General features: G+C 60.8%; 1 protein-coding gene across 3 annotated transcripts; it reads right to left on the reverse strand.

Moving 5' to 3' along the window:
* On the reverse strand, positions 1–26,257 carry EPHX1 (epoxide hydrolase 1). 3 transcript variants are annotated; one of them, XM_040451914.1, is made up of 9 exons: positions 26,126–26,257; positions 14,405–14,592; positions 12,194–12,374; positions 6,526–6,753; positions 5,925–6,054; positions 5,309–5,514; positions 3,982–4,090; positions 870–986; positions 1–425 (listed from the first exon to the last, which is right to left on the reverse strand). In XM_040451914.1, the coding sequence occupies exons 2-9, from the start codon at positions 14,585–14,587 to the stop codon at positions 224–226; spliced, it is 1,356 nt and encodes a 451-aa protein (XP_040307848.1). In that variant the 5' UTR covers positions 14,588–14,592; positions 26,126–26,257; the 3' UTR covers positions 1–223. The 3 variants fall into 3 exon arrangements, with proteins under 3 accessions (XP_040307848.1, XP_040307850.1, XP_040307849.1); XM_040451916.1 differs by lacking the exon at positions 26,126–26,257 and adding an exon at positions 24,279–24,536; XM_040451915.1 differs by lacking the exon at positions 26,126–26,257 and adding an exon at positions 20,061–20,227.
* Between the last annotated feature and the right edge of the window lie 877 nt (positions 26,258–27,134).

Consider the following 27,134-nt stretch of genomic DNA (forward strand, 5'->3'; position numbering starts at 1 on the left):
TCTGAGGACTAAAATCATTTATCGGCATCCACCTGCATGTGGGAGGGTGCGTGCAGCGCGCGCGGGGCTCGGGACGGGCAGGGGAGGGGGCGGGGGGGGGGAAGCCACCCCCACAAAAGAAGGGCGGGGGGGGGGGGGGGGGGGGGGGGGGGGGCGGGGGGCTGCACTGGGAGGCGGCGGCTGACGGGAGGGAGACTCGGCCCCGGGGGCCACCCCCGCGGCATCAGGGCAGCTCGAGCAGCCCCACGAACTTGCGGATGTCCCGGGCCAGCAGCTCCGGCTCCTCTAGGGCGGCAAAGTGGCCCCCGCGGGGCATGTAGGAGTAGGACACGAGCCTTGGGTACTTGCCCTTCACCCACCTCTCCGGTATGTGCATCAGCTCACACGGGAAGGCGGCCAGGCCGGTGGGCACTGACACCTTGACCCTGGAAGGGACAGAGATCCCCTGAGAGGCGACGTTGCATCCTGGTCCCCTTCTGTCCCCACAGCGGGGGCTCAGGGACGGGGTGGAGGGGACAGGAGGTCAGAGCCAGGGTTGTGACCGCGCCCTCAACTCCAACCCACCCAGGGCCTTTCTGGAAGGGCTGGCCAGGCTGGGGAACAGGGCCAGGTGGGACGGGTGTCCCCTGTCCCTCCGCTGCCACCTGAGGGTCTCCGTGTGAGGTTCCAAGGGGCCCCGGAAGCAGGGGTGGCACAGCGGGCCGGCCCCGCGTTCCCTTCCTGAGCTAACTCTAGACGCGCAAGATTTCTCCCAGCACCTCCGGCCCGCCCCCAAATTCATTCTCACGCTGGGCGTCTGCCCTCGGGTTCAAGGCCGGCTTGTCTTGCGGCTCCCTGCCCTGGAGGCCTCTGGGCTGGGCCAGGCTTACCGATCCTGCTTGAAGAGCTGCCCCCTGTTCTCCTTGTAGAAGCGCTGGGAGGAGGTGATGGCGCCAGTTGTCCAGTAGAGCATGACGTTGGTCAGCAGGTCGTCCAGGGAGAACTTTCTGCGGAAGCAGAACCAGACGGTCGCTGAGCCCCGGGTGCACCAGAGGGCAGCCTCCGGGCCCGCCTGCTTTCCCCCCCCAGACCTCACTGCGACCGGGGCACAGGCAGGCTCCGCCCAGGGTCACCAGCCACCGTGACCGCAGGTGATGCGGCATGCGGACTGTGCATGAGGCAGGTTCCGCTGGCCCTCACGGCCGCCCGCACCCCCGACCACCCCCAGAGCGGTCCCACCTGGGCAGGAAACAGCAGGTGAGGACAAACGAACCCAGGGGCTTTGGGCTGGTCACCACCGGGTGCCCGGAGGTGGCTGCCCACCTCTGGCCCTCGTGGACCATTCCCAGGTGGGCTCGCCCCTGCCGGGGCCTGGGCGGGACGGGGTTTCCAGGCAGCGTTTGGAGCCCCTGGACGCGTCTGGCATTACCCACAAGCTTCCCGCCAAGTGAGTCACCCTAGGAGTCGTGGGGCCCTGTGCAGACCCCCCCCCCAACACACACACACTCAGGCTGGGACTGCTGAGCAGGGGGGCTCCACCCTTGGGGAGGAAAGAGCCATTTGGTCCTCTTGACCCTAGAAACCCCATATCCACTGCGCACAGACCCGCCAGCTTCCTACCCTGTCCCCTCTCATTCCCACAACGCCCTGCCAGTGCCCTCGGCCACCCAGACCCACCTGCTGGTCTGCAGACCCCAGGGGACTCCAGCTCTGGGGACGGGTCCCAACCCTCGGTGCGTCCCGATGGCCACGTGCCACCCACAGCCCCCACCCCGCCAGCCTCCCTGAGGGAACCCGAGTCCGCACAGAGCTCGCCTCGGGCCTTCCCTGCTCCATTCCAGTCCTGGGGGCTTAGGAGATCTAAGCCTCCTTATCGGGGGCCCCGATCCCTCCATCCGCCTCCAAGTCTCCCTCCCCTGCCCACGGTCTGCCGTCCGATGCCACCCGGGCCTGCCTTCTGCCTCCCCGCCCCCGGCCGCCCCCCCGGCGCCGGCCCCCCCCCCCCCCGCCACGCTGCAACTCTCCATCCACACTTGCCCTTCTCACTACGTTCTGTCTTCCCAGACCTCCCTCCGTCCCCCTCCCGCAGCCAGTAAGCCAGGGGTCCCCCCAGCACCCCCCGATGCTGCCCCACCTGCACTGATGCCAACCGCTAATCTCCCCAAGCACAGAGAGGGTCATTTCCTCCCATTGGACCCCTCCCCAGGCTCAGATGTCAGTCCCGTTCCCCAGTGGGCACCCGGCACCCAGCACGTCCGGGACAGAAGTGTGCTCTGTGCCCAGCCCCTCTCGGACACACGTGCACGGGCACACTTTGAGGCACCCCTCCTCTGCCTCCCCCGCCACCTCCCTCACACCGACCCCACGACGCCCTGGCTGTCCCCCTCTGGGGGGGAGGCCCCGCAGTGTCACTGCGCCTGCCCAGCTCTCCGCCTCCAGGGAAGTGACTTCAGTTGAACCGAAGTCAACCTGCCGAATTTACTTGTTTGTGTCGGCTCTTTGGAGGCGGTCGGCCAAGTATGTTTTCATCCTCGGCACCACGTTTTAAGGAATGTTCGATTCACCCCTGCCCTGCTCCCCACCGGTGCAGCTTGAGACCGTGACGGGGGAAGGGAGAGCATTAAGATTAATATGAAAATACGAGGGATTTGGGAGAAAAGAGGCTTCTCCGGAATGATGAACACGTTCATCAGGCATCTTCGCTTCCACATTCTTAGTCTCCAGCAACAGCGGCCCAGAGCGGGAACAGAGATGAGGGAACCTCCAAATGGAGAGCGGTCGATGGGAACAGAATGGTTAGAATCAACTCGCAAACCCTGTGAACTGGGCTTTTAGCGAGGTGGCTAAGGGCTCCCGTATTCCCTCGGCTCCGGTCCCGGCGTGGAAACTACCACCACACCCGTCTCTGGCCTACCGCAGTCAGTGATCTTTCTAGAACACAGAGCTGATGGCACCTGCCCCCTGCTCCAGGCTCTGGTGCCCCCGGGGGCCAGGCGGCAGCTACAGTGGGTGGTCAGCCTGGGGCGGGGGGCGGTCTGGTGGGGCCCCTCACCTGGCTGCAGGTACTGTTGGGCAAGGAACAGGGCCAGCCCTGCCTAAGAGCTCCTGGTGGAGGCCCATCCCCCTGGGGTCCTCTCCAATGTGGGGTAGGGAACAGACCCCAGGGTGAGGGCTGTGCATGGGTTCATGGCCCGGCCCCTGCATCCCTGCCCGAGGCCTCCACCGAGCCAGCCTTTCCAGGAGCACCTGGTGTTTTCTCTTCGCCTAAATTCCCTTCTTCCACCCTGTCTGCCGGCAAACTCCTACTCGTCCCTCAAAGCCCAAATGCAGTAGATTCTCCCAGTCATTTCCGCCCCGCTCCTCAGACAAGGCAAAGCCTCCTTTCTCTGGACGGTCTCTCAGAGCTCATCCGTCCACTACAGATTTGTCGACTGCGTGCCCGGCATGGCCTAGACACGGTCCCCGCGCCCGAGGAGGGAGCCAGCCCCCTCTCCCTCTGCTCCCACACCGGCACAGAGTCTGGCGCTCTGTGTGCCCCCGGAGTAACGAAGACAGGGACGGATGCTGCAGAAGCCGGGTCAGGGCTGGCCGGGTAGCACAGGCTGCAGCCTCTGAAGCTTCCCCAGTCCTTCTGAGGCAGCGTCCAGGGTTGCCTTCCCCGGGGCACACGGTCAGGTGGCCATGATGCCAGGCTCTCCTGGGTTCAGAGCAGGGGGACCCTGGGTGATCGCTGCCCTCTGGACCCCCTGATCCCGGGGGACGGGGGTGCTATTTAGCAAATGGAGCACAGACGTTCTCAAGGGCCCGACCCTGGTCTTGACCCCTCCGCGGCGAGGCCCGGAGCCAGTCGCCAGACCTCTGTCCGCTTCCTCATCCGGAGGACCTGAGGTGAGGGTCTGAGGAGCATCTGGCAGTGAGTGGAAGGTGCTGGCCGTCGGCCGGAGGGACGCCGGCTGCCGGGACGCGGGCCCATGGCTGGCGGGGCGGGGGTGGGGGGCTCACCTCTCCAGGCCCCCGTCCTCCAGCTCTTGGAACTCAGAATCGGTCCAGGTCGAAAACTTCTCCAGGATGTAGGCAGCCAGGCCCGCGGGAGAGTCGTTCAGAGCGCAGCCTGGCAAGGGGAGAGGCGGGGAGTGACACGGGCCTGGGACCCGCGAGCTGGCCGTCAGGACACGGGGTGCTGCGGGCCCCACAGGGCGGCGCCCAGGTCGGAGCACGGCTCTGCCCTAACTCTTGGGGTGCTCTGCACCCCGTCTACTTAACCCTTGGCCTTGGAATCCTGATCTGAGTAAAAGGGGGACACCCTCACGGCTTCCTGGGAGCCCACCCACTACGCGGGCAGCGTCCTGTGTTTGGGGAGGTCCACAAGCGAGATCTGTATGAATGCTGTTTTTTAAAAGGTGGGGTCTCGGGGGCACCCGGTCGGCTCATTTGGTGGAGCGTGTGACTCCGGATTTCAGGGTCACGAGCTGGAGCCCCTTTTGGGTGTACAGATTACTTGCATACATAAATAGACCCGGGGCGCCTGGGTGACTCAGCTGGTCAAGCGTCAGACTCTTGATCTTAGCCCGGGTCACGATCTCAGGGTTTGTGAGTTTGAGCCCCGCCTCAGGCTCTGTGCAAACACCGCGGAGCCGGCTTGGAATTCGCTCTCTGCCCCTCCCCTCTCAAAAATAAACATTAAAATAAATGAATAAACTAACTAAAAAAAAAAAAAAAAAAAAAGGTGGGGTTGGGGCGCCTGGGTGGCTCAGTCGGTTAAGCGTCCGACTTGACTTCTCAGGTCCTGATCTCGTGGTTTGCGAGTTCGAGCCCCACATCAGGCTGTGTGCTGATGGTGCAGAGCCTGCTTAGGAATCTGTCTCCCCCTCTCTCTGCCCTTCCCCTGCTCGCTCTCTCTCACGATAAACATTTAAAAAGAAAAGGTGGGGCTTTTGGTTTATACGCTCTGATCAGTGAAAAGTAAGCAGCAGCCTAAACGTCCAAAACAGGGGATCCGTTACCAATGGACACGACCCCCTCCACCCCCCACGGTCCTGGGGCTGCCGGGCCCCCAGGCTTCCTGCTCCATTCAGGCTCATAGAGTCCGGGGGTCAGGGGTCAAAGCCAGTGCACACGGCATCAGCTCAAGCTGTCGTCTGGGACAACTGACCTCAAATGACCTCAGCGGAGACACGCAGCCTAAGAAAGAGCTCAGGTCCCTCCCAGGAGGTGTGCGTCCCTGGAGCGCGGCTTCTGGGGCGGGTGAGCCCCCCCCCCCCACAGAGCCCGGCTGGATGGAAGGGGCGTGACCCCCGCCCTGGCCGCCGTGTCCCGAGCGCGGGCTCACCCACGGTGTCGGGCTTGGTGCTCTGGATGTGCATGTAGCCGCTCTCCCGCAGCGGTCTGTAGAAAATCTTCTCCTTGAAGGGCAACATCAACTCCATATCCCTCTGGGTGAAACCGAAGAGCCTCGGGCAATGCCGAACCAGGAAGAGGGTCAGGATGCGGCCATTTAAAATAAAAGCCATGTTCAAGTGCAGGCCTTTCACGTGGCTGTGAGGGCAGAGAGCGGGCCCCGGTGAGGCTGGCGTCAGGGCCAGGGCCAGGGCAAGGGTGGGGGGAGGCCGGTAGGAGGAGGGAGGCGTTGTGTGGGGGGGAATACAGAGTTTCCAGAAAGTTCTGGCTTCTCCCAGGGCTCAGGCCACCAGAAGGGTCCACTCTGACGTTCCCCTCCTCTATCTGTCCCTCTCTGCCTGGGCACCTGGCCCAGCGTCACCAACCCCGTGTGATACCGAACGGAGAGGATCCACACCAAAGAGCTCCGGGCGCGGCTGGGTGACAGGGGACCCTCCGTGCTGTCCGCCTGGGCCCACAGACACCCCGCCCGGTGGCCCCCCGCAGGCAGATCCCGCCGCCCCCGCGCACACGGCAACCTCACGGGGGCTGTGCACATGCACACTCACCTGGGCACCATCTGGGCCATGTGGGTGCAGATCAGGGCCCCCCAGTCCCCGCCCTGAATGTAGAACTCCCGGAAGCCCAGCCGCAGCATCAGTTTGTAAAAGATCCTGGCGGTGGCCACTGAATTCAAGCCTGGTTGGGAGGGAAGGAGAACAGAGTCACAGGAAGTCACTCGTGGGGTCCTCTTGGGCTCCTGTGAAATTCCTCACATCCCTCTCGCCCCCTGCTGGGGTGACAGCAGCTCACAGGAGGGGAGGAGGCGTCCCGGGCCCCAACGGTGGTGGCGAGGCCGCGGCCAGTGCCCCACAGGGAGCGAGCCTGGCATCTGCGTGGCAGGCAGGGACAGCGAGGGGACAGCCAAGCAGCAAGGGCACGATGGGCTCAGGCCAGCCACCAGTGTGCTCCTGTGGGGCTCGGTCAGCCTCGCTGGCCCGGGACAGCCCGGGGCCCAGATGCGGGGAGCTCCCGAGGGCACGGGAGTCGGGGCCCCGGGGCCAGCGTCGGTCACCACCGCCCGTCGCCCGCCTCAGAGCCCGAGAGGGTGTGTTGGCTCCCCGCCTGGCGGGCAGGCCTGGTCCACGCCGCCCCCCGCAGCCCCCGTACCCTTTTTGGAGGCTGCCTCCGAGAAGGCGTAGCCAGGAATGGAAGGGCAGATGACTTCGAACACGTGCTCCTCGCTCAGGCCGTGGTTCGCAGGGTCAGTCAGGAGGGGGATGATCTTATAAAACTCGTAGAAGGAGCCGGGCCAGCCGTGTACCATGAGCAGGGGCTTGGGGGTGCGGCCGGGCGGCAGCTGGGGCGGCTTCACATGGACGAAGTGGATGTCCAGCCCTGGGGAGACGAGCACAGTCAGGCCGGCGGGCATCGGAGATATTGTCTCTTTATTTTTTAAAGTTTATTTATTTTCGAGAGGCAGAGACAGCGTGCGAGCCTGGGAGGGGCTGGGAGGGAGGGAGACACAGAATCTGAACCCGGTTCCAGGCTCCTAGCTGTCAGCACAGAGCCTGACGCGGGGCTTGAACTCACGGACTGCGAGGTCATGACTTGAGCTGAAGTCGGATGCTTAACCGACTGAGCCACCCAGACGCCCCAAGATTTTATTTTTGTAAGTCATCTCTATGTGTCTCCCTCTCTCTGCCTCTCTCCTGCTCACACTCTTTCTCAAAATGAATAAATGAACTTAAAAAAAAAAGTGAAGGGGTGCCTGGATGTTCAAAAACCCAGAGGCGAGAGCTATTAAAGGGCTGTTCCCTTCCCGGAAACCGCCTGACCCCGGGACCACCTCGGGGTTCCCCAGGACGTCACAGCACAGAAACACCGTAAGCGCCACAAGGTGGGGTGACTCCCGGCACTGAGTCGTCCGGACAGCGGCCTGCGGTGGCTGCACCCAGGTGCCGTCAGCCTCGTCCCCGCGCTGGTGGCCTGGCCCCGGGCCCAGAGAGCCTTCGAGAGTCTTCCCCTGGCTCCCCGGCCCGGGTGGTCTCAGCGGGCCTCCCTCCTCTCCATTGCCTGCCGTCCTCGACCCTCACGCCCCGAACTTTCTGGGGTCCTCTCTGCCCCTACCCCCGGGCTCCAGCCTCTATGCTGGCTTCCCTGTTCTGCAAGGAAGGCCTGGGCCTCCCTCGGGGGGTGAGGCAGGGCCTCCAGAGACAACAGCATTGCTGATCACAGGGAGGCTGAGGTTCAGGGCCCTTGTCCCTTCGCCTCCAGCCTCTGTCCCGGCGGGCGCTGGGCCAGGACACCCCCCTCCAGGCCCCTCGCCGCCCGCCAGGCCCGGCTCTGCTCCCGGGTTCTGAGCCCGCAGCCTGGGTCTGGGGTGCCTGAGGCCCACAGACCTGCCAGGAAACAAGGAGGGCTTCCTCTTTGATTTTTAACGTCTGTCTTCATTTTTTCTTTTTTAAAGTTCATTTATTTATTTTTGAGAGATAGCACGTGTGAGCAGGGGAGAGACAGGGAGAGGGAGAGACGACTCGGGGCTCAAACCCACAAACCGTGAGATCGTGACCTAGAGTTGAACACTCAACCCACTGAGCCGCCCAGGCACCCCTTCGCTTTTAAAATTCAAACATTTAGGGGCGCTGGGGCGGCTCAGTCAGTTAAGCGTCCGACTTCGGCTCAGGTCATGATCTCACGGTTCGTGGGTTTCAACCCCGCGTCGGGCTCTGTGCTGACAGCTCGGAGCCTGGAGCCTGCTTCGGATTCTGGGTCTCCCTCTCTCTCTGCCCCTCCCCTGCTCGTGCTCTGTCTCTCTCAAAACTAAAATAAACATAACAAGCAATAAAATAAAACTCAAATATTTAAAATTCAAAAAGGATACAAGGGAACAGTGAACAGTCAGCCTTGGCCTCGGCCCTTCCCCCAGCCACCAGTCCCCTCCCGGAGGACAGCTTCCAAGGACCGCCGTGCGCACGCCAGCACGGGCGCGAATGAGTGGGTGTTCCCTAACTTTACACTCAGATGAAAAGGTGACAATCTGAATTCGAAATAACTGCACGCCGTGCAGTGTGTTCCAAAGGAGGTAAGGTCTCCTATGAATAGGAGTGCATTCATTTTTTTTTCTTTTAACGTTTATTTATTTTTGAGACAGAGAGAGACAGAGCATGAACGGGGGAGGGTCAGAGAGAGAGGGAGACACAGAATCTGAAACAGGCTCCAGGCTCTGAGCTGTCAGCCCAGAGCCCGACGCGGGGCTCGAACTCACGGACCGCGAGATCATGACCTGAGCCAAGTCGGCCGCTTAACCGACTGAGCCACCCAGGCGCCCCCGAATAGGAGTGCATTCAGCAACGCGGAAGGACCCCGGGATATGTTGTCAAGTGGAAAACCATGTTCCAAAATAGAATGTACGTAGGGTTCTATTTTTGCTCAAGGCAAGTTAGGATCTGTGAGCCTTTTGTAAAAAGTCTGCACTGTCACAGCCCAGAGGAGCCTAGGGAGGCATGGAAACAAAGCGTAATGGGGTGTCCGGGACGGGGTCCCGGGACAGAAATACAACATTAGGTGAAGACAGAGGAAATCTGAGCCATATCCCATTGTCTGTGGACACTGTATTGTTCAGTCTTTATTTTATTATTATTATTTTTTAATGTTTATTTATTTTTGAGAGACAGAGGGACAGAGCATGAGCGGGGAGGGGCAGAGAGAGAGGGAGACACAGAATCCCAAGCGGGCTCCAGGCTCGGAGCTGTCAGCACAGAGCCCGGCGTGGGGCTCGAACCCACAGACCGTGAGATCATGACCTGAACCGAAGCTGGACGCCCAACCGACTGAGCCACCCAGGTGCCCCACAACCAGAGAATTTAAAAAATAAAGATGTTTTTGAGGCACCTGGGTGGCTCAGTCGGTTGAGCATCCGACTTCGGCTCAGGTTATGATCTCGCGGTCCGTGAGTTCGAGCCCTGTGCCGGGCTCTGTGCTGACAGCCCGGAGCCTGGAGCCTGCTTCGGATTCTGGGTCTCCCTCTCTCTCTGCCCCCGCCCCCAAATAAATTAACATAAAAATTTTGTTAAAAAGTAAAGATGTTTTTAACACTAAGGGAATCTGAATAAAGTATGGACTTTAGTGGAGGTATTAACATATCAGTACTGGTTCATCCCTTGTAACAAACGTACCAGACTAAGGTTAACGGTAAGGGGAAAATGGGAGTGGGTACAGGGGAACTTCCCATACCGTCCTCACGATTTTTCTGTAAATTTGAAATTGTTCCAAGGAGCGCCTGGGGGGCTCAGTCAGCTGAGTGTCTGACTCTTGATTTTGGCTCAGGTCGTGATCTCACGGTTCATGGGTTAGAGCTCCATGTCAGGCTCCCCACTAAGTGTGGAGCCTGCTTGGGATTCTCTCTCTTCCTCTCTCTCTGCCCCTCCCCTGCTTGCTCTCTCCTTCTCTCAACATAAGTAAAATAAGCATTCTAAATCAATCAATCAATTAATCAATCAATCGTTCTGGGGTTAAAATAAGTGTTTCCAACAGATGAACGGAACAGAATCACAATAAACCTGGGCATATGCAGTCAACTAAGCTTTGACAAGGGAGCCAAGAACACTCGATGGAGAGGAGATGGTCTCTTCAGTAAATGGCGCTGAGATAACTGGATGGTCACATGGAAAATAATGAGACTGGACCCCTACCTCACACCACTCACAAAGATGAAATTGAAAATGGATCAAAGATTTAAATGTAAGACCTGAAACCATGAAACTTCCAGAAGGAAACAGACACAGAGCTCTCTGACGTGGGTCTTGATGACAGTTTCTTGGAGGCTACATCCAATTAAAAGGCTTCTGCACAGCAAAGAAAACCATCAACAAAGCGAAAAGACCATCTGGGGAACAGGAGAAACTAATTGTAGACCGTACATTTGATAAGGGATTAGTATCTAATATACATAAAGAACTCCTAATGACTCAATAGTAGAAAAACAAATAACTCAATTAAAACAATGGGCAAAGGACCTGAATAGACATTTCTCCAAAGAAGACAGACAACAACTAACAGACACATGAAAAGATGCTCACCATCACTCATCATCAGGGAAATGCAAATTAAAACCACAATGAGATACCACTTCACACCTGTCTAACAGCCATGATCAAAAAAGGGGCACCCCTGCTCTCTCTCAAAATAAATAAATAAGCTTTTTTTTTAAAGTGCCCCTCTCCCTCACTCACAGGTTCCCTCTCTCTCTAAAAATAATGATGATGATGATGATGATGATAATAATGCACCCCCGTTCACTGTAGCGTTATTTACAGTAGTCGAGACAAGGAAGCCACCTAAGTATCCATCAGTAGATGAACAGATAACGAAGATGTGGTCTTTCTCTATAAATATAAATGGAATACTATTCAGCCTTTAAAAACGAAGAAGCCTTGGGGGCGCCTGGGTGGCTCAGCGAGTTAGTGTCTGACTCTTGATTTCAGGTTCAGGTCCTGACCTTGAGTTTCATGAGTTCGAGCCCTGAGTCAGGCTCTGTGCTGACAGCATGGAGCCTGCTTGGGATTTTCTCTCTCCCTCTCAAGCAAATAAAATAAATTAAAGTTAAAAAAAAAATGAGGAAGCCTTACCATTTATTTATTTTTATTTATTTAAAATTTTTTTTTTAACATTTATTTATTTTTGAGACAGAGACAGAGCATGAACAGGGGAGGGTCAGAGAAAGAGGGAGACACAGAATCCGAAACAGGCTCCAGGCTCCAAGCTGTCGGCACAGAGCCCGACGCGGGGCTCAAACCCATGGACTGTGAGATCGTCACCTGAGCTGAAGTCGGACGCCCAACCGAATGAGCCACCCAGGCGCCCCAAGGAGGCCTTACCATTTATGACAACATGAGTGGACCTTGAAGGCACTGAGCTAAGTGAAACACGCCAGAGACAGAAAAAAGACAAATACCGCGTGATCTCATTTCTATGTGGGATCTAAAACGAAACGAAAGCCGAAATCGTAGAAAAAAGAGACCAGAGGAGGGGTGGGGGCGGGGGAGCCGGAGGGAGGGGTCAGAAGGTGCACACCCCAGGTCGAGGTGAGCCCTGGGGGGGCGTCCGTCCAGCCTGGTGACGGCAGCTGGCGCTGCTGTGGGTACGTAGGGAGGTTCAGAGTAAGTCCTGAGAGCTCAGCAAGGGGAGAGGAGTTTGTTCTCTCCTTGTATCGTCTCTGCAGGAGAAGCTGGATGTGAGCTGAACCCCCCCCCACTCCCTCTCCCCCCACCCAGGCGATCACTTCACAGCAGATGTCAATCAAACCATCACGCCCCACGCCTCACGCTTACCCGCTGACGGGCGTCAGTTACTTCTCGGCAGAACTAGGGGAAAATGCTTTTCCACCCAGGAAACTATTCCCTCACCCCAAATGATCTTGAGGTCACCTTGCCAAGACAGTTTTGGGCGGGAAGGGACCTCCCAGGTGATGCCGAGGGACAGCGGCGTCCCACAGCGGCAGGACGCCAGGTCTCGAGCCGCAGACAGGGAGGGCAATCCTTCTCAGGACCTTGACCGCCGGGCTGTCACGGCGTCAGGGACTCCAAACCCTCACGGAGCGGCGGACCAGATTCTGCGTATCTCTGGCTTTCAAATTACTGACGTGTCTTCCTGTCTCGCTCTAAAGCCCGCTGGATTTGTGGGGACTCTGCATTCTTTTTGCCCCAGTGAGGTCAGCCTGTAAATACACCCCAAGGACCAGTAACTGGATCCTAAGTTGGGTCCGGGTCCCCTCCGGCAGCTACAAGGCCGCTCCTGAGACACACACCCCTCTCCCGCCGGTGTCTGGGGAACGTACCTTCGATCCTGGTCTTGAAGTGAGGGTACCTGTTGAGCATCTCCACCTGCTTCCTCCAGTCAAATTCATTCCGCCAGTAGGAGAGGATCTTCTTCAGGTAGTTGGAGTTGAAGCCATAGTGGAAGCGGCTGTCCTCCAAAGGTGGGGTTAAACGGGTCCCGTCGATCCTGCGGTATAAGTCCTGGAGCGAAATGCAGGATCCCAGGGAGAGAGGGGTGGGTGGGGCAGAGCACAGAAGGTTTGTTTCCAGAAGGCGAGCACACCCACAGTGGCCAGATACTGTGACAGGGGAGGCGAAGCCAAGTCCCTCGGGGAGGGTGAGGTCCCCCGGGTCCACACAGGTGCCCTCGGGGTTGTCCGCTTTCCCCAGAAGGCACCTCGTTTCCCATGACCGCAGCTGTTCCCAAAGCTATGTCCTTCACCCTCGACGTCACCCGTATATCTCTTTGTTTTTTTTTTTTATTTGTTTTTTTTATAAAAATTTTTTTTTTAACATTTATTCATTTTTGAGACAGAGAGAGAGAGAGCATGAACGGGGGAGGGTCAGAGAGAGGGAGACACAGAATCTGAAACAGGCTCCAGGCTCTGAGCTGTCAGCACAGAGCCCGACGCGGGGCTCGAACTCACGGACCGCGAGCTCATGACCTGAGCTGACGTCGGCCGCTCAACCGACTGAGCCACCCAGGTGCCCCAATCTCCTCTTTGTTTTTAAATGCATCACCGCTACATGCATCTTTAATGGACCTAGGCTGACCTCTGGCGGGGACCGGCACACTTTTTTGTAAGAGACCAGGCACTATGAACGTTCTAGGCCCTTTCCAGCTGCAGCTGGCCCACTCTGTCCTCGCAGTGCGTACGCAGCCACAGACACGGCGCGGACCAATGCACACGGCTGTGTTCCCGTAAAACTTTATTCGCAGACACTGACGTCTGAAGGCCAGGTGATTCTCACGGGTCACGAGACATTATTCTTGTCATGTCCTCAGCCATTTTAAAGACGTAAAGGCTATTCTTAACACGGGGGCTGTATAACCCGGGGGGCAGACAGATCTGTCCCAGGGCTGTGGTTTGCGGACGCGGGTACACAGCGCCGAACGATACGCCGTTGACTCGGCTGGGATAAAATGACAGACCGGGAGAGAAGGAAGGTGTGAGCCTAGCAGGCGAGGCCAGGGGACCAGCCCGGGCCCCCTCGGTGTCCTCCATAGCGCCCCGGGCTCCCAGGTTCCGGACGTTTTAGACTCCAAGTCTCGGAACCCACGAAAGGCGTTATCCTCAGCCTGGTTTCTCTTGGGCGCAGCCCAGTTTCTGCTCTGTACTCTTTTCCTCCTTGGAAATCTCACGACTTGGGCACTTGTGAAGGCACGTACCCCCTGTTCATCTCTCAGCTACCTTTTCTCTGTGCACCTTCCTTTCTCAGCCACAGGACTAGGAGCTATTGGAGGGAGGGCCCCGCTCTTCTCCGAGCACCCAGCCCGCGCCTGCACGCACACGTGCTCCGACGAGCTCAGAACGGGAGGGGACGTCCGGGTCACCCTCCTGGCCCAGCTCCCACGGCAGCACACCCCCCTGGTCACGTCCCAGCTGACTCCAGCGTGCGGGGTGGGGGCTGGGCTCTGGAGCTGACGGACCTGGGCTCAAATCCTGCTCATCCCTCGGTCACCTTGGGTAAAAAGCTTCAATTCCGGCCCCTGCAGAGGGGAACGACGGTCCTGCCTCCTACGGGGACTGAATGGGGCCTCGAACAGCTGTCACAGAGCAGGCGCGTCACCAATGCCGGCCCTGCGGCGGCCTCTCTGGGCCCCAGCATCTGATGTCGCCACGGCCCTGCGTCTCACTCAGGACCCCCGCCTAGGCCCTGAGGACAACCTGCTCGCTTTCTCTGGCTAAACTCACCCCCAGGGTGGCAGGAGGGCGCGGAGGAGGCGAGAGTAGCTGCTGTCTGTGACCCGTGATGCCCGCGCCCAGGGCCGGCTGACACCCCCTGCCCACCTGGTGCTGCTGGGCTCTGGGCAGGGGGGGGAGGAGCAGAGGGGTGGGTGGCAGAGGGGGACGGGGTGGGCACGGGGCGGGCTGGGCACGTCTCTGTGGGACCTGCCCCTGGCCGGTGTGAGAACAGCAGAGGGCACCCCACTCCCGGCCTCCCAGGGAACACAGCCAGGCGTCCCCGCCCTCCCCCCGGCTCAGCCCCGCCTGGGGAAGGGGCCTCACCTTGATCTCCTCGTCTGACGTCTCTACCTTGAAAGGGCGGATGCTCTCGTCCTCTGGGGCCGTGGGCCTCGCCCCGGGGCCCCACCACCCATCTTCAAGTGGCAGCGTTTCCCCCTTGTCCCGGGAAACAAACCAGTAGACGACAAAGGCCAGCACCGAGGTGAGGAGAATTTCCAGCCACATGATTCCTGCAGGGAGCGAGGAGGGCCCGTCAGTGCAGAGACCCCCCCCCCCCCAACCCCCGGCCGAGACCCCGACCCCCACCCTCCCTCCCACCCAGCCCCCGACCGCAGGAACTTGTGAAAGAAGACTCTGAGCACGTGGAAAAAACAGAAATCAGCAGGAAAAAGACAAGAGCTGTGAAATTCATCCACCGAATTGGGAAAACACCAACACAGGATGGCCTCCCGCGGCCCTGGATGCGGGGGCTGCACTTCTGAGGCCTCTTGTTTCTCTAAGGGGCCTTCTGCTCCATGCTTCTGGAAGCTTCTCTCCACCCTCGTGTGTGTGTGTGTGTGTGTGTGTGTGTGTGTGTGTGTGTGTATGCGCGCGCGCGTGCGCGCGCGCGCGCGCGCCCCCACCCCCAGGAATGCTGGGCTCCCGAGGCTCCACCCCTGGCTGTCTCTGGGAGGGGCCTGTCCCCAGGGTGCCCATCAGGGGCCGGGCGAGTGTTGGGGGCCCGAACATGGCCACGCGGTTCAGCTGTATTTTTTTAAAGCAGGCTCCACGCCCCTGAGATCATGCCCTGAGCGGACCCTTAACGCACTGAGCCCCCCAGGAGCCCTCAGCTTTTTTTTAAAAACAGCTCTATCGAGGCATAATTCGCGGGCCATATAATTCGCCCACTTATATAGAGTGTTCGATCTGGTGATTTTTTGTGTATGACAGACAGTGCGGCCATCACCCCAGCTTGACGCGGGGAGGCGGGGAGGCCGGGGAGGCCTCAGCCCTGCCACCAGGAGACTCAAGTGAGACCTTTCCCTTTAAGGAGGCGAGGGCACGTGGAGGGCACCGTCGGAACCATAGTGGCGGTCACTCCTAGAGAGAAGCTAGGAGAAGTCAACATCTAGCAGCAGACTTTCCCACCACCTCTCCGGAGCACTGGCGGAATCTACTAGAACTGGACATTCACAAACGCGAGGACTCCGCGATTCGCCCCGAGGCGCAGACCCAGCCCGAAGGTGCCCGTGGGTGCGCCACACCGAGCAGCTGTAGGTGGGGAGCCCCACACCTAGAAACGTCCCCGACGCCATCCGTCCACGCAGGGGGGTCCCCAACGGTCCGCACCGAACGGGCCAGACACAAAACTGCGTGTCCCGCAGACCGTTCCTAAAGGAAGACCACTGTCAGGGCCACGGGACGGCAGTGTGGCGTTTCCTCTGGTGGTGGGGCCCGGGCCCGGCACTCACCGCGATGACAGTGTGCAGGGGGCACAGGCCCGTGTGTCGCCTGGGCCAGAGACACCCGAGGAGCCAGGCTCGGGCAGGTGCGGGACACAACTCAGGGGTGCACGGGGTCACCGCCGCGGGGACACCCCGTGGGGAGCCTGGGGTGGCCATGGTCACGGGCCTCCCGAGCCTGCACGCCGGCCCTCGACTGCGGCCCCCCGCCCGGGTTCTGACTCTTTACTCGGCGAGATCTGAGGATTCGGAGCCTGACTCCTGCAAGGTTAACGGCTCTAAACGCAGGAGGTCAAGCCAGGCAGGTGCTTCCCGTAGCCGGTAAACGGAACGTCGGCCTCGGAGTTTCACCGAAGGCGGTGTTTCTGTTAGGCTCGGGGCAAAAATACAAGCTTCAAAACCGTACCTACAACTCATTTGAGGCTTGGTCCTAAAAGCCGAAGTCAACTCTTGTAAGTTGAATGCGGTCTGGAAGGCACCAGAAGTCACTCGTTCTTTTCAGGTAAGAGATTCGGATCGGGGCCCCGGGAGGGGAGACGCAAGCTGGCTCGTGGGACCACAGGCGGGTTCGGCGGTCACCGCGTGGCTGTGACCGTGAGCCCGGCCCTTTGCAGGCACAGGAGGTGGGTCACAGCCCTGTGCCGCCGGAGCTCATGCTCTGGTAGGACAGGCAGACAGATGAACAAGTGATGACAGCCGTCTACACAGACGAGGAGAAGCGTGCAAACGCAGCAGTGGTTAAGTCGGCCACAAAGGCTGCACGGACGATGGGGGAGCGGAGCAGAGGTTTGAAGGATAAACAGGAATTTACGAGGCCGAGAGACAGTGCGCCGTGTAAGCAAGGAGCCTCTAGGATCTACATCCGGGTTCGGCGCAGGTGTGGACACTTGGGACCTCCGGGGCGCCCTCTCTCCATTTCTACCTGCACCGGCCGAGACGGGTCTCTACCTCGCCTCCTGTGTACGCGGTTCCTTTTCCATGATGAAGCCCGGAGTTTTAACTCAGAAATCGGGTTTGCCACTCGGATGGCCCTCCTGTAAATTACAAGCCAAGACTCCGGAGCGAGGCGAGGACGGGCACTTGGGGAGGGGAGCACGGCATGGTTGTGTGAGAAAACGGGGGCCTGGGCAAGTTCCTCAAAACTCGGCACCCTAACCCCGGCCGCTCCACAAACGCGCCCTCGGGTTGAGACACGGGGTGGCTGAGCCTGGCGGCTAAATTCGCCCCTTCCTTCCTCGCGATGGAATCGAATCGAGGGAATCGTTGTTGTTGGCAAAGCCCAGCTAAACGCTGCATTTCCTGGTGCTCCCTGCAGCTTAGCAGCGAGCTGAGGATTTAAAGGAGCGATTAGGTGCTGACAAAGAGCTGTAGGTGTATTTGGGGCGGAGCCCCCCCCTCCTCCCCGCCTGTGGCCCAGACAGTACCTCCGTGTGAATTAGGAAAAGACCCCATTCTTCAAAACGCTGCCAGAAAATTAACCTAATCTGCTGCTTTTGTCATAGGATGCCTCATTGCCATCTGCCAGAAAGCACTTGTACGTAGATCTACATACATCTAGAGGATGACGTGCGTGGCATCCTCTAAGATTTGTGCAGTGCACAACGTGCACAATGGTGCATGGGTCCTGCCCGTGTGTGGAAGACTGGAAAGAGCCTGGACTCGGCTGGGAAGCACGCACCTTTTGCCCTTCCCCCTTCACGCTTCCTGGGGCATAGATGCGATGCCTGGACTCTGGTAGCCATTTTGGGCCATGAGGTTTTCTTGAGGAAAGAGGTCAGCACCAGGACAATGACGGAAAATGGGTTCCTGCTACCCGCGGGACTACTTACTCCTAAACTTCCTCTGTGTGACAGGGAAACACATTTCTACATTGTTTAAGCCACTGCTGCTTTGAGTTTTCTATTATATAAACCTTAACATCATCCTCACTAACTGAAAAAAGTCGGTGGGGGGGGAATAATATATCCAGTTCCCCGTGGACAAACTCTCAACAACAAATGCTCGGCCTTCAAAATTGTCCTTTCGGTTCTTACAGATTTTATTTTTAAGTAACCAATGTGGGGCTCGACCTCACAACCCTGGGATCCAGAGTTGCACGCCCCACCCACTGAGCCCCCCAGGCGCCCCTCAGGCTGCTCCTGGGGGCAGGGAGGGGGGCCTCTCTCTGCGGAACACTGACCTCTGTTTACATACAATGTGGCCTCCCTGTTCTCTCGGTAGAAGGGTAAGACTGGCCACAACCCGAGGGTCCACCAGTTGGGGATGAAATGCACTGTGACTGAGTCACAGAACGAATCTGTGCCCCTTCGGCAGAGTGATTATTTTATGGTTGTGTTTTTTTTTTTTTAATTTTATTTTTTAAAGGGGAGAGACCAGAAGGGTGACGGCCTTCCCGCGGCCCCACTTCCACAGTGCGTCAGACGCCCTCTCCACACAAGGCCAATTGAGCAGCTGTGGCTGGGATCCTGCTGGGTGACTTTCTAGCGGCCAAGAACCCGTCGGGGGGGGGGGGGGGGGCCGCCAAAAAAGGACGATCTGGAAACCCACAGGCCTCCGGAAACCAGTGGGTCAACAACGAAGCTGGCTGGGGCGCCAGAGAACCTGTGTCCGAATGGGGCCACCCTTTCCACGAACGTGGCTCCCGCCGTCACCCCTGCACAGACAGACAGGTGCGTGTTTCCCACCAAGATCCCAGCAGCCCCCTGCCGCCTCCCCTGCTCGTGAGCATCTGAACATCCCCTCCTCTCGCGTCTGCGGTCGCACCGTGACCTTGTGCCCCTGAATTTGTCTCCTTCGGGGTTCCCTCGCTGTCGCGGGCACTACCCACCCCCCAAATGGCAAGCCAAGAGCCCAGGCGACGTCTTTGAAACCCCCTCCTTCGTCCCACCCCCGTGGATCCAATCAATCGGCAAGTTCCAAGGTGGATCTCAATCCACCTGCACGGCCGCCTCCCCTGGAGCAGAGCAAAGGCCCTGTCCGGTCCCCTCACACGTGCTCTGCCTCCCTGTCCCCGCCCCCAGCATGCCCTGCGGCCAGAGTGACTTTCTGCAGATACAAACCTGACCTTGCACATCCCTGGTGTAAATCCCGGGACAGCTTCCTGCTGTCCTTGCAACAGCGAGATGCTGGCTAACCCTTCAGGGCCTGTGCTCTCTGACCCGCCCGCCCCTCCCCTCCTCGCCCTCCTGCGGTGGGGGAGCACCCTCTCCCCTCAGCTCCTGAACCCCTGCTCATCCTTCAGATTTCAAATCCAGCGTCCCTCCTCCCGGCAGCCTCCCGTGACCTAGTTCAGCTCTGTGCGCCTCCCACCCCTAGCTCGAGTCACGGTCACATCTGTTCAAGGTCCTGCGGCAATATCGCCCCCACCCTCCCACCGCACCCCGGAAGTAAGCTCCCCAAGGGTAGAGGCCATGTCTTCTCTGGCTCCCCGCTGGTCCCCGGCACCTGGCACGTATTGGATGCTCAGAAAATCTCTGCTGAATGAATGAATTTAAAAATTCTTCGAGGGGCGCCTGGGGTGGCTCAGTGGCTTGAGCGCCTCAACTCTTCGTCTCAGCTCAGGTCACGATCTTGCGGTTCGTGAGTTCGATCCCCGCGTCCTCTGCGCTGACGGCGCGGGGGCTGCTTGGGATTCTCTGTCTCCCTCTCTCTCTCTGCCTCTCCCCTGGCCACACATCCACACCTGCCCGCGCTCTCTCTCAGAATAAATAAACACCAAAAAATAAATCAAAATAAAAAATTTTTCACTGACCATGTTGAAAATTTCCAGAGCTCGTGCCCAGAAAGATGGCTGAATTCTCCTTGAGGAGTCATATCTATCATCTGCTTCTTAGCCTATTCTGAGACACGGGCCGTGGGATGCAGGGAGAAGGCTGAGTAGGTGGGAGGTGGTGTTCTGGCAAATTCCCCCCGAAGGAAGACTGGAGAGCCAGGGTGCCCGGTGGCCTGCAGATATCAGGATTTGGGATCCGGAAGACGAGGCTCAGACTCTGGACCTTGCTGAACACTAGTGGGGAGTCCTGCCAGCCTGTCCTCAGAGACCCCCCCCCCTCCCCCGGCCTCACACCCAGGCAGGTGCGAGAACCCTCAGAGCAGCTAAGCCCAGCTCTGAGCGCACCTGTACGGGCCGGGGTGGGGGCCGGGCATCCCGGGCTCTTCTTCGAGAAAAGAGGCCGGGAGGGCCCAGCTCTGTGCACAGGAGGCCTCCGCCCTCTGCCCTGCTTCCTGAGGGTTTTCTGCCAGTGACTCAGACTGACATGAGAGCGAGGGCCTCGGCTCCTTCTGGGGGAGGTCTGTCTGGACGGCACACCGCGGGGCAGAGCGAGAACGGGGGAGGCGAGCCAGACAGGAAGTGGGGCGCAGGGGTGTGCGTGCCTCCCCGGGCCCCGTGCCGCCCTCTCCCCACCTCTCTGGAGGAAGGCAAAGGAACATCCAGCGGAAAGGGAAAAGCAGCTGGTTTCCCTTCGGGGCCGGGGCGGGCCTGCCAAGGCGGCGGAGCAGGGAGCCTCCCGCCCTCCTGCCGCCAACGCACGGCTCCCAGGGGCTCCCCGACGCCATCCCTGCTCGCTGTTGGGTCTGGTGGCAGCTGGCCCAGACAGAGCGGGAAGGCCTGGGGGGGGGGGTGGGGGAGAGGACGTCCGGACTGCGCCCCCTGTGCCCCCACAGCCTTTTCCCCGGAACCCCAGTGGCCAGACGAGGATGGGGACTCAAGGTGGGCGAGGCGGGATGGGCCCTGCACCCCTGCCCGTGACAAGGGCCTTGTTTACCTCCTCCAGGCCGGGAGCCAAGCCCTGGGAGAAATAACAGCCCAGAGCCAAGCCCCTAGGGAAGGGAAAATGCAGTTTGCAGGCAACCGCAAAGCAGAATAATAGAGAAGTAAAAACGGGGGTGGGGTGGGGGGGGTGCAGGCTTCCTGGTGGGGGGGCCCTGCTCTGGGCGGCAGTGAAGGGACATCCAGCTGCCTTGGAGGGGACTCTCCGGGGTGGACCTCTCGCCCCCCAACCCGACTCTCCAATTGCGCCTGCGTGGACAGACAGACAGACAGGACTTGTGTTGCTGGTGTTACAGGGGCGTCCAGGGAGTCAGGGGTCAGCCGGCCGGTGTTTAGGCACCAACCTCTGGCCTCCAATCGCGCTCCTGCCACTCGCCAGCCACGTGACTTCAGGCTGGTGGCCCCACTTGTCCAGGCCTTGCTGAGCTGGGGATTCAAGGAGTTACCTCGGTCAAGGGGTGGTGTCCCCACACGGGCACTCGCTAAAAATGGTTTTTTTTTAATATTTATTTTTGAGAGAGAGAGTGCCAGCAGGGGAGGGACAGAGGGAGAAGGAGACAGCATCCGAAGCAGGCTCCGGGCTCCCAGCTGTCAGCACGGAGCCTGACGCGGGGCTTGAACCCACGAGCCATGAGATCATGACCTGAGCCGAAGTCGGACGCCCAACCGACTGAGCCCCCCGGGCGCCCTGGGCATTCACTTTTGCACTTCAATCCCGAGAACGCGACAGGTGGGCGAGAGGGGGCGGAGGAGGCCGAGGGAACCTTCCCTGGAGACATGTGCTGCTGGGACCACGACAGGAAGCTTGGTGGTCTCTGTAGAGGAAAGAGCAGGCGGGACCCGGGGAACATGAGCCCCAAAGCCCAGGGTGGCGGAAGGCAGAAAGCGAGGGGCGCCCAGCACCTGCCGCAGGGGCCTCGGTGGGAGGAGGGAGGCCACCCGGCTGGGCTAGAGGCCCCTGGCACCTCTGGGGGGACTCGGCCGGCCCGAGTCGAGCCCTCCCCAGGCTCGTCTACACAGCCTTCCACGCAGGCCCGAAGCTGAACGATGCGAGGAGGGGCTTGGGGGCTCGCGCCCAGGGAGAGTCACTTGAGACCCTGTTCTGTCTCCTGGCTCAGTTTTCCATCGGTTTTAAGTGACAAGAGAAGGAGCCCGAGCGGACCACAGCTCGCCGCCTCGAGGAAAGCGCTGTGCTCCGTGGGGTTTCGGCACTTGGCATCTCTGAGCAGAGAAAAGACTCCGATTCCCGAGGATAAAGGTAGCGGGCCAGGTGGCGCCCGGCCGAGCACCCCGGATCTCCTTCCCAGCGCTGACCTCGCTCCGCCGCCCTCGCCCCCCAGCTCAGCCAGCCCTCGACCAATGTGCTCAGGGCTCAGGACGCCTCCTCAGGGCTGTGTAACCGGAGAGCGCCGCTGGCTGGGCCCTGGCTGAGGAACCTAAGCCGCCTTCCCGTCTGGACGGCAGCGAAAGGGCCTCTGTGCTTCCCGTAGGGCGGCCCCTCGGGCCCGGGGTCCGGTGTCCGGGAATGTTCTGGGCCTGGGGTTCGTTTGCTTGCGGCAAAGTCTGGGCAGCAAAAAGGAATAAAAGTCGCAGAAGCCACAAACGGCTTCTGGAACTCCATCGAAGGTCCTGGTGGACAGAACAGCCCCGCCTCCGTGGGAGGGCGGGGACCGGAGCCGGGTGAGGGGGACGAGGTCACCCTCCCGCACCTGGTGGCGGGGCCCGTCAGCTCCTGCGGGGACAATGCGGCCTAGCAAGCAGGTCCTCCCACGGGCAAAAAAAACCTGGAAAGCCGGGAAGTACATCTGTTTGCCCCCCCGACCCCCCAAAAACCTGGTAAGAGACTCAGACTTCCCCGAGCTGTGCTGGACACCGGCCGGACGGATCCTGGCCCCGGAACCAAAGCACTTCTCTTACTTTCCAGAAGGCTCCGTCTGTCCAGTCCCAAGAAGAAGGGGAACACATGGGAGGATCACCACTCAGTGAGGCCAAGGGCGCCCGTCCCCCAGGGAAAAGCCAAGTCCCCTGGTTTCCTGTGCCCTCCTGGGCTCCGGGGGGCAGGACACAGACGGCTGAAGGCCGCCCGTGGGCCCCTGGTGGGGACGGTCCATCTGGGCACCACGGCCTTCTGTGAGGAGGCGGGGAGAAGCCCTGGGAGGGAAGGCTCTTCGAACACCCACTAACCCCGACAAGTGAGGGCTGGTTCCTTCTGTTTTAAAGAGACTCACAAAAACGAAGCTCGGGCGAAGCTGTTCTCTTGAGCCCACCGGCTCAGAAGCCCCAAGAAGACCCCTGAACACAGTTTACCCGGCCTCCCCAAAGGCAGCAGAAACCCCTGTTCCTGACCTGACCTCCTGTTCCTCCTATGGAATCTTCTGGAACATCTCTGAGCTCCTCAGACAGAAGAGCCCTTTTGTTCCCGAAATGCAAGCACCATCAATGAGGCCTCAGAGGGGGAGGCTTAGCTGCAGCGGGACCGTGTCCCCAGCCGCCGGACACGGACGATGGGGGGGCCACTTCAGGTCTGTGAGCCCCGCTGGGGGGGGAGGGGCCTCGGCCAGGCCTTCAGGAGTCAAGGAACGATGAACTAGGACCTCCCTTGGCAAGGTAAACACACCTCAGCGAAAGCAAAGACACCAGTTTGAACTTGGCTGGCTCAGCTGTGTTACGTTATGTAAGCAGGGATGGGATCGCGAGGTCCTCTCCCGGGCGCCAGGGAGGATTTCCTGGAGCACCAACCACTCCTCCCTCCTCAGGGCAGCGGGTGGCTGGGTGCTCTGGGGGATCTGTGCGGGGGGAGGCCTTCTCCCTGCTGCACCCCACCTTGTCCCCATGGCACCCGGGAGCGTCTGCTCCTAAAGGGCCAGGCCCAGGCCAAGAACACCCACCGGCAGTCCCCCGCTGTCCCCAGGAGGCCCGCCTGGCTGGGCAGTGACACTTCTGCATCGATCTGAAGTCCCTGCCCTCTGTCCCAGGGTTTGCCCCGCACCCTGGGGCCGGAGCCCTCACTGTCCTTGAAGCTGCCCTCAGCGGGCCTGGCACGGGCTTCAAGCCCACCCTGGCCCCTTCTGAACCGACCGCACCCCGCCTACGAATTTCCTTCCCTGAAGATCAGTTTGGACTTAACCACACAGTCACCACCCGCTGGAGCCACGAGGAGCCTTGCAGATAGATTGGCCCGGCCTCCTGTGTCCCCGGACCAGGCCTGGGCAGGGGACGTCTCGGCCCGGCCAGTGCATGACCCCGCTCTTCTCTCCATACCAGTTCTCTGTCCCCATCGCTGCGTTCCCTCCAATCACTAGTGATGGGCTCTAGGGCCCTTGCAGAGGTGGGTTTTGAGCATGAGATCCAGGGGGGCCCCCCCGAACCAACACGCACCTTCTCTTTCTGCACACCCAGCCCCGGGTGGGTATCTTCTGGGCTCCTCCCTCGGCGGTGGCAACCCGCTCACGCTTAGATCTCCCTTGTTCATTTATTTTTAAGATTTTATTTGTAAGTAACCTCCACACCCAACTCGGGGCTCAAACTCACAGCTCTGAGATCAACACTCACACGCTCTACGGACTGAGCCGGCTGGGCGCCCCCGGCCCTTGCTTCTCCCCTAAGCCCAGCTCTGTGTCATCCGCTCAAGGGTGGAGAAGTGGGGCCTGGGCCTGGGCCAGGAGCCCGGGAGGGAAGTCAAAGCTGTCGGGTGAGCGATCACCAAGCCTGTGCAAGCTGGGCTCTCGGATCAACGGCAGGGGCTCCCTGCGAACTCCAGCTGATGCCCGGACGTGAGCGGGAGGCTCCTGGGGGAGGTGCTCTGCTTCCTGCAATGGCCAGTGCTCCTTCTCGAAAGGCCCCCCTGCCCAAGGGCATCCGGTCACTTCCGGCAGGCACCCGCTCCCCAAAGCCGGTCTGGCCAGAGTGCCTAAGGCACAGGGGACCACGCGGGTCGGAGCAGACGGTGTCGAGGTTCACCTCGGCCGCCCTGCTGAGCAGTTACTGGCCGTGGAGCTCCTCCCGTTCCTGGAACTGGGGGGTCGGGGAGAGGCAGCATAGGTTCAGAAGTTCTGAGTCCTCTCACTGTCAAGCTGGTTCAGTTTATGCAAGAGGTCATTCACACCAAAGGACACTGCTGGCAGCCAGGCCCGCCCGCACGCAGCAAACAGATCTAAAGCTCATCCATGCCAGGACCGCTCCTGCCACGGGGCCTTTGCTCCTGCTCTTCCCTCAGCCTGGTGCACTGTCACCCCCAACGGCAACCGGCCACTCCCAACTCCTCGGGGTCATTCAACCACCATCTCTCAGATGAGGCATCCCTTTCATCGGACACCCCCCTTCCCTCTTCCAGGGCTCTACACCCAACGGCACACGTACTCTACATTTTACAAGTTTATTTTATTGTCCACCTCTCCCCAGCAAACCTGGGAGCCCAGTGAGTCCACGTTCCCTGCTGAGCCCCCCCCCTCCCCCCCGCCCAGGGCAGAAGGCGCCCCTGAGCACAGTCCACACTTCCTCAGGGAAACAAGAGTGTCCTCACATGGCCCTCCAAGTGCGGATGTTTGGGAAAAATGCTGAACAATCCCAGAACTTCTTACTAAGCCAGGCCCAGTGGGGCTCTGCCCTCCAGCCCCTACTCGCTCAGGCAACAACCTCCAGCCATGGGGGCAGAGGCCAGTGTTACTTTCTGGAGCCCCCGAGGCCTCCTGAGAACGGTTGCTCTTGGCGATGCCCCGGAGGGTCACAGAAACAGCGTTTGCCAGTGTCCTCAGCAATTTCCCACCAGAGCTCACAAATCTGAGCAAAGGCGCTGAACGGACAGCAGGGACCCCGAATGCACAGGCCTCCCCGCCCCCCAGCCGGGGTGCTGCCCGGGCAGGGAGAGGGAAGTCTAGAAAGGGGGAGGGGTGTCTGCCCACGCGGGCGCAGGGCACATCCAGGCTTTGCGGACCCCGAGGATTATGGGGTGGGGGGTGGGGGGCGGGAGGGAGCAGGTGGAGAAAAAAGTCAAACTGCGCCTGACCACTGCTAGAGCCGCTGCCCCCACGATCCCGCCTCGCCTAGGCTTCAGAAAGGGGCGGGTGCAACTCAGGGCCACACGGCGAACTGGGACCCAGGCCCGGGTCCCCTCAGGTGGCTGTAGGCACCCCTTTCCCCCCGGGGGCGGGGGCGGCGGACAGCGAAGGCAAGAAAGCGCCTTCCAAACTCAAGATCCGAGCAGGGTTTAGGGGTCCAGAGACAAACACGTGCTTTTCACCGCGGGGCGCGACGCACCCTGTTAGCAGAACTCTCGGGGAGAGAGTGCGGGGGGGGGGGCGCCGCCGCGCCCCTTCAGCCCCGGGGGCACGGAGGAGGCAGGCATGGGCGCGCCAGGCCCTCCGTCGGGTGCAGACGCGGGTCCCCGAAGCGACAGTAAGTCACACTGCCCCCCCCACCCCGAGCCCGCCCCCCGCGGAACCGCGCCCCCACACCCACTCTTCCCCCCGGGACCGCGCCCCGACACCCGTCCCCCCAGCGCGCGCCCCCAGTCGCCCCCCGACGCGTCCGCCCCCAGCCCGCGCCCCTTACGGTCGTCGGCTCCAGGCCCCAGGCTCCGGCGCGCGCTCGCTGGGACTGTGGCTCCGCCGCCCCGGGCGCCCCTGCGCTGATCCCGCCCAGGCTCGGCCCCGAGGGGCGGTCGGGGGCGGGGCCCACGGCCTAGGGACGACCCGGCCGGGTTACCCGGGCGACCAGGGAAGGGCGCGTCACCTGCGCGCCGCCGCGCACCTGCTCGCGCACAGGCGCGTCCGAGCGCGGCCCCTCGGCGGACTGTCTCGGGGCGGGGCGAGGCGGGGTGGGGGGGTGGGGTGTGTGTGTGGCTCGCACGCCGCGTGTCCTTCCCGCTTCTTCCCCGCAGACCTCGCCGCCCCTGCACCTCGCCCACGCGCGCGGCCACGCGCTGGCACACTTCCACGCGGTGTGCACGAAAGCGGGGCTCGTTCGCGGCCCTCCGGGTGAGGACCCGGGTCTGCGGCGCCGACTCGGGAGCGGCGGGTGCTGGGCTGAGTGCTTCCGCGGGCACCGATCCCCGGACCTTGGCCCTGGGACGGCCCACGGTCGGTAACCTGCTCACGCCCCCGCGGCGCCTCGCTCCCGCGCTCCACAGGCGACTGTCCCCACGCCGGGCACCCTCAAGCCTCAGCCGGCGGATGGCCTGTCGCGGGGGCGGGGTGCCGCGGACTGACTTACCCTCGGCCTCCTGCCTGTCCGCTCACCTCCGCCCCGGACTCTCCCCTGCAGCCAGAGAGGCTGCTTCTGGCCAGCGGACACACGGGACCGTCGCTGCCTCCAGGCCTTTGCTCGCGCCGCACCCGGAAGTGGTGCCCTCCTGCAGGAGCCTTCTGTCACCCTGCGGGCCCTGGCATCTCTGTACTCTTCCAAAACTTGTCGTTACACACACACACACACACACACACACACACACGCCAACCGTCCCCCAAATCTTTCACATAGAAGTTCTGGCCGGTTCACCAAGGGACTCAAATTTGCTGTAACAAATCATCGTACAACTGGCGTGAGGGTGGCAATCGCCTTCTAA

Source organism: Herpailurus yagouaroundi, unplaced genomic scaffold, assembly GCF_014898765.1.
Source record: "Herpailurus yagouaroundi ecotype Mexico unplaced genomic scaffold, PumYag 205, whole genome shotgun sequence".
Taxonomy (NCBI): domain Eukaryota; kingdom Metazoa; phylum Chordata; class Mammalia; order Carnivora; family Felidae; genus Herpailurus; species Herpailurus yagouaroundi.

Excerpts from the sequence above, each read along its gene's own strand:
- EPHX1 (XM_040451914.1), bottom strand. The coding sequence starts at position 14,587 with ATGTGGCTGGAAATTCTCCTCACCTCGGTGCTGGCCTTTGTCGTCTAC. Across the intron at positions 12,375-14,404 it reads CGTCAGACGAGGAGATCAAG|GACTTATACCGCAGGATCGA; the intron begins GTGAGGCCCCTT and ends ATTTCGCTCCAG. Across the intron at positions 6,055-6,525 it reads GGAGGCAGCCTCCAAAAAGG|GCTTGAATTCAGTGGCCACC; the intron begins GTACGGGGGCTG and ends CCTCCCAACCAG.